The sequence below is a fragment of the Micropterus salmoides genome, unplaced genomic scaffold (genome assembly GCF_014851395.1).
Source record: "Micropterus salmoides isolate LMB-PRFRI ecotype aquatic unplaced genomic scaffold, ASM1485139v1 Ms_hic_scaffold_6, whole genome shotgun sequence".
NCBI lineage: Eukaryota > Metazoa > Chordata > Actinopteri > Centrarchiformes > Centrarchidae > Micropterus > Micropterus salmoides.
The window spans coordinates 16,250,544-16,256,408 of NW_024044348.1; the positions used below are offsets into that span (position 1 = coordinate 16,250,544).

The 5,865-nt window shown below is 39.7% G+C and overlaps 1 protein-coding gene across 1 annotated transcript; it reads left to right on the plus strand.

The window, feature by feature from the left end:
- The first annotated feature begins 2,393 nt into the window (after positions 1 to 2,393).
- rrad (Ras-related associated with diabetes) lies at positions 2,394 to 5,722 on the plus strand. Its single transcript, XM_038701221.1, has 5 exons — positions 2,394 to 2,554; positions 2,792 to 3,182; positions 3,934 to 4,007; positions 4,117 to 4,321; positions 4,734 to 5,722. The coding sequence occupies exons 2-5, from the start codon at positions 2,810 to 2,812 to the stop codon at positions 5,009 to 5,011; spliced, it is 930 nt and encodes a 309-aa protein (XP_038557149.1). The 5' UTR covers positions 2,394 to 2,554; positions 2,792 to 2,809; the 3' UTR covers positions 5,012 to 5,722.
- The last annotated feature ends 143 nt before the right edge of the window (positions 5,723 to 5,865 follow it).

A 5,865-nucleotide genomic window follows, 5' to 3' on the forward strand; every position in this document is an offset into this window, starting at 1 on the left:
TACTTTTTTTTAAGTAAAGGATCTGAATATGTGACACACACACACACACACACACACACACAACTGACTAACTTGAATTATTATTGAAAAGGCAACCTGTTTATAATGAATGGCATTTTTTCATAACTAGGAAAGTTTGCCTATTGTATTTTTCAATTCTGTTTGCCATGTCAACAACCCCTGGAGGGGTTGTTTAGTTTAAAATGTTAGTCTAGTCTGCCTGGGCGGCTCATTGATTCTTTATCTGACAGATGAGAATCTGTGGCCCCCACCATGGCCCTAAAATCTCAGTAACTAACTTTGCTGTGTATTGATAAACCCAAAGTGCTGTCCATGGTGCTGAAGTAGCAGACGGATTTGTAATTGCGACAAGTCCTGCCCTTCTGTCAGTTTCGTCTATCTATAATCTCTAAATTCTTTTTCAACTCCCAAATATTGATATCAGTATCAGCCTCAAAAATCCAATATCGGATAGGATAGAATCATTTACAGCTGCAGAATGAGTACTTTTTTACTTTATCTAAATGTCAGTTTTTATTTATATAGAGCAATATCACAAGTCAAATTTGCTTCAAGGGGCTTTACACTCTGTACAGCATACCATACCCTCTGTGTATGGACCACTTACACATTTTATTTTATATAGGCCTACAAATGATACACCAAAGATGGCAACACAGATTTTGCATCGTCGAGTTGATCAGTTGATCAGTAGACTATAAACAATGAATAGGCTCATAAGATATTTTTTTTCATATGAGCCTATTGTCAAGTACATTTTATACAAACATTTATGATCTGTGGTATATATATTATATATATATTACCTAAATAAAGTGATGTTTGAGCAAAATCTGATCTAACCTGGGCTGAAAGTGTGTGGTCACAATTATTATTATTAGTAGTATTGCTTCAAGCTGTTACCAAACAACGAGAGCACCCTGTCCACACCTTTAATTTGATGGGTCGATACAGATCTGAATTAATATGTTGATCACAGAAACAACAGTAAGTGGAAGCTATCCAAATACAGAATAAAATAAAATGCACACAGTCATATCATCACGGGAAACGTGTTATATTCTAATAAATTCAAGTAAGTCCAAGACAGAATATAACAAAATGCCTTATCTCTAAAGGCCAAGAAATCCTTAAACACTGGATAAATAGTAAGTGAACTCTGTGAGGTTGATTTGGTAAAGAAAACAAATCCTATAAGAGCGTCTGAGGTAAATATTAACTGTGATAAGTAGATTTAGAAAAGAATGCAAACACCAATTGCACTAATACCCCTATCACAATGATTTTTTGACAAGGCAGAACACACATTACAATATTGGACACATACTGTACCTATGATTTCAAAAGGTTCAACTGTAATACAAGACCCAAAGCCACAAGGGGGCAGCAACATACCATGGAAACTGGAAAATTTAATTCTGTCTATGGAGCACAGCACTGTAGCGTTCAAAGTGGTTACATTGTGTGCCAAAAAAATGCAAGATTAAACATAAAAACGCAGGCAGAAGTAAAATAGAGAAAACTGACTCAAAGTCACTTGCGCTCCATTAAGTGCCATTATTAATGTGTTATTTAGCAAAGATAGCATCGTTAAAATGAATCCATTTGGCATTATTAGGGCATGGGTCAGTAAAGCCAAACATTATTATTGGCATAGGTCCGGCCTGTCTGCTGTGAAGAATTACAACTGCAAATGCAAGGCACGATGGTTCTGTGGGTGCAGCCTTCATTTTTTTCAGTCCGTAAGTGGGTGTGTGGAAAGCAATGCCTGATAAAGGAATCCCACCTTGGTATTTTTCGTGTTAATGGCATTTTCACTGACACACACAAGTATTTATTTTCTGCATAGTGCGACGGCAGTCCATAGAGCCGCCACAGACGGAGCCAATTACCAAATATTTCGCATTTTATAGGCCTAATGCATTCAAGTTTGCCCATATACCCATATGCATGTATAATGTGAACTCCCTCACATTAAAATGACATTCCCATAGTGTGTAATTGTAACCATGACCTCCACCTTGCAGTGGCCAGGCTCAAAACTGACAATTTAAGCAAGGCAAGCGAAAACATTTCCATTATAGCATTCATAAGGTCTGTACAATTTATGCGCCCAATACACATTACCATCTCGCATCATGTGGATATACTTCCACCATCTCCAAATGTAGGCTATAAATTAATTTAAAATATGGATATCACTCTGGCTTTAAGTGGGCTTTCCCTCTTCAAGGATTCATCTCTGGCCGCCCCCTCAGAGGTAAACTCTCCATTTGGCGATACGGAAGGGAGATTCCTCAGCTCTAGTCATACACCCCCTCCTCTGTATGATGTTACCGTTACGCACCACTATTATAAGCGGAGACGTGATTCTCTGGGGCGAATCCCTGCCGACGTCACTCCGAGTCCCCTTATAAGTAGGCAGAGCAGAGACTCTGATTATACTCGAGCAAAACCGCTTTTTCAGGCTGCAACAACTCTTCAAACCAAGGATTATTGGATTGCCTTCATTGGATTTAATTGCCAGCACTGAGTAAGTGTCTTTATTTGTCTACTAATCGGACATTTTAATTTTTAGGGTTGTTTTGCGTTTTTATTTGATTTAATGTTTGCTTAATTAGCCTATAAAATCAACAGACAAACGTATGTGTTGAATTGTGGCGTTAACCTCCACTGCATCCCTATACAGACTTTACACTTTTGTTTTAGGCCTGTTCAAATGTGATCAAACATAAGAGCACACATTTACGCATGTCACTTCTATCCACAGACTCTCGGTTTAAGCACAATGACATTGAACAAGGGTGACAAATTGCGGAACATGGAGAAGAGAAGAGGGAGCATGCCGTTCCCCATGAATGTACCAAACCTACACCGGAGAAGCATGCCCGTGGACGACCGGGACCTGCGCGCCACGATGCCACAGACAGGGCAAACCGACGAGCTGTCCAACCTCCTGCGCTGCACGTCCTACTCGCCGAAAGAGCAGCACCGAGGCAGCTGCGCGTCGGACTCCTCCGATTCTGTCATCTCCACCGGCAGCGAAGCGGAGTCCCAGGTTTACAAGGTGGTTCTCCTCGGCGAGCACGGTGTCGGCAAGTCCAGCCTAGCGCGCGTCTTTGGAGGTGTTGAGGATGCTGGTCACGATTGCGATGAAACAGGTAAATGATAATGCTGAGGATGAGTCATCAACCCCAGCAACCCACACACACACACACACACACACACACACACACTAAAGCATACACATACACTAAAGGTGTCCATTGTCTTAATTCTGAACAATACAACTATAGGAACTTATGCTCTGGAGAGGCAAGATTCAATGAATGAAGTGCAGTTCTAAGATATTAAGCATCCAAACTTTGGAGGCCAATTTCTTCTTTTTGAATGATCCTAACCTTAACCTTTAAAAAGAAACCCCATTCACATTTTAAAAATAATGAAGATGTTAGACTTAAACAAAAGCGACATGAAGCCTTATGAGCTCTCTTAGTCAGAACTATGCATGAGAATATTGATAAAATTAACATATATCCCCACAGTGGGACAATAAAGAACCTAGAAAGTTTAGTCGATGGATTAAAAACAAACTGCATTCTTATTTTTGCACACAAGGGTGTACATGCATTGATTATTGCTATTTCCATCTACAGCGAGGCACCAGCCCTGCCCTCAGTTGTGCGGCTGTCAGAAACATATCCAATAGTGTAATGTGAAGGGGAAATATAAAAGGCCAGTGATGGCTTGATCACACGCTGTGATCAGTGTGTAGACTACAAAAGAAAAAAAATGTGCTTAAATCAGTGTGAAGGAAAGCAACAACACACACTGACAACAAACACACCAGATAAGAGATGCTTTGCTGCTCTCTGTCAGTGTGTAACAGTATATTTCTTTTTTCCCCCTCAGGAAACACTTATGACAGATCTGTGGTAGTGGATGAAGAAGAGTCATCCATTGTGTTGTATGACATCTGGGAACAGGTGAGTTATATTTTATGTTTGCAACATTTGTTCACTTACATTGATTCATAGTAAAAGGTGGGATCAGCCATGTATGATACTAAACTTGGGATCTGTTTCTTTCTTAAAGGATAACAGCCAGTGGCTGAAGGAACAGTGCATGAGGATGGGAGATGCCTACATCATTGTGTATTCAGTGACAGACAAATCAAGCTTTGAGAAGGCATCAGAGCTGCGTATTCAGTTGCGTCGGGCCAGGCAGTCAGAGAACATTCCCATAATCCTTGTGGGCAACAAGAGTGACCTGGTGCGGTCCAGAGAAGTGTCTGTAGATGGTAAGTCAACACGAAGAACTAACTTTGCATTATGTGTTAAGCTAATATAAGTTTTAAGCTTAGGGTAGATAGGTTATGAAGTTTGGTTACTTTAAAAATATCTAATATTAATCATTTGAGTTTTTTCATGATCAAATCTGACAGAACAGGTTGGGTTTGACCGGCTTTTGTGGGATCAGGCCACATTTCTCACTTAACTGCTCAGGTTCAGGTCTACTTTCAAATACCACTGCAAACTAAAGCTATCTGCCAGAGTTTTAAAACTACTATGAAATAGGGCTAATTTATTCTATCTAGGGTCACTATTTTCAGTTTTCAGCCTCAATCTACTTGAGCTTCTACTTTAATGTTTTCATAATGCGCATCTACTCAAAGTACTAACTTTCCTTCCTCCATATGTACTCTATTGCAGAGGGGAGTGCCTGTGCAGTGGTATTTGACTGCAAGTTCATTGAGACATCAGCATCCCTTCACCACAATGTGCAGGATCTATTCGAGGGCATCGTCAGACAGATCCGCTTGAGGAAAGACAGCAAGGAGGAGAACGCGCGACGCATGGCCAACTGCAGGCGTAGAGAGAGCATTGGCAAGAAGGCCAAACGGTTTCTGGGCCGCATGGTTGCACGCAAGAACAAGAAGATGGCATTCAGGCAGAAGTCAAAGTCCTGCCATGACCTAACAGTTCTCTGAGGAAAAGATGGGACAGATGGACATTTTTTTCCTTTGGCCTCTGAAGACCAGAAGCTGTGTGTGTTTTAACACTAACCCTAAAGGACTAATAGAGCTGTACAGACCTATATTTTTATTTTTTAGACACCAACCAAAAGCAAAGAGAGGACTTAATTAGTAAAAAGAACGACTGACATTATTCAAGTCATATCATGATGGTGATAACCTGCATGAAGCTTCGCAAACATTTATTTTATTTCATTTTGTTTGTTTGTTTGCCTTAAACATGTTGCTGTCATAACATGATCAGTATGTATGATAAATCCACAAAGGCTTGTTATTTCTAATGAGTTGCAAAAATTGCCTTGCTGTTGGGTTATTGTTGTGCTCCTTTAGTGGAGGGGATTGATGTATATACTATAACTTGAATGATGCTGAATGCAACATACATCTCATTATCCTAAAAGACATGGTAAAGGATCACAATACTAGGTAATCCAGAGTTATATTTACTTGAAACGTGGTACGCAGGTTCGTGCCTTGGCCAAGTTACTAAGGACTAGTCAAAGAGAAGGGGAATCTTTCTGTGTTGTTCCATAACATTGAATTCAGGTTGTGAATGTATGAGTTAAGCAATAAGTTATTTTAGTGTTGTGAAACTTGACATTATTTGGAAATTCTTTGTTTACGTTGATTTCCTTTTTCAATAAAATATAAAATCAAAACATAAAAGATTTTCTGTTTCTGTTTTCTTTTCTGTTTCTGCAACAGAAAGTAAGTCAATGTTGTTTTGGGGATTTACATTCTCATGAATATTCATTTGATCGTATCGGTGGAATGAAGCCTCACTGGCCATTGGTTTTACAGGAAGGAAA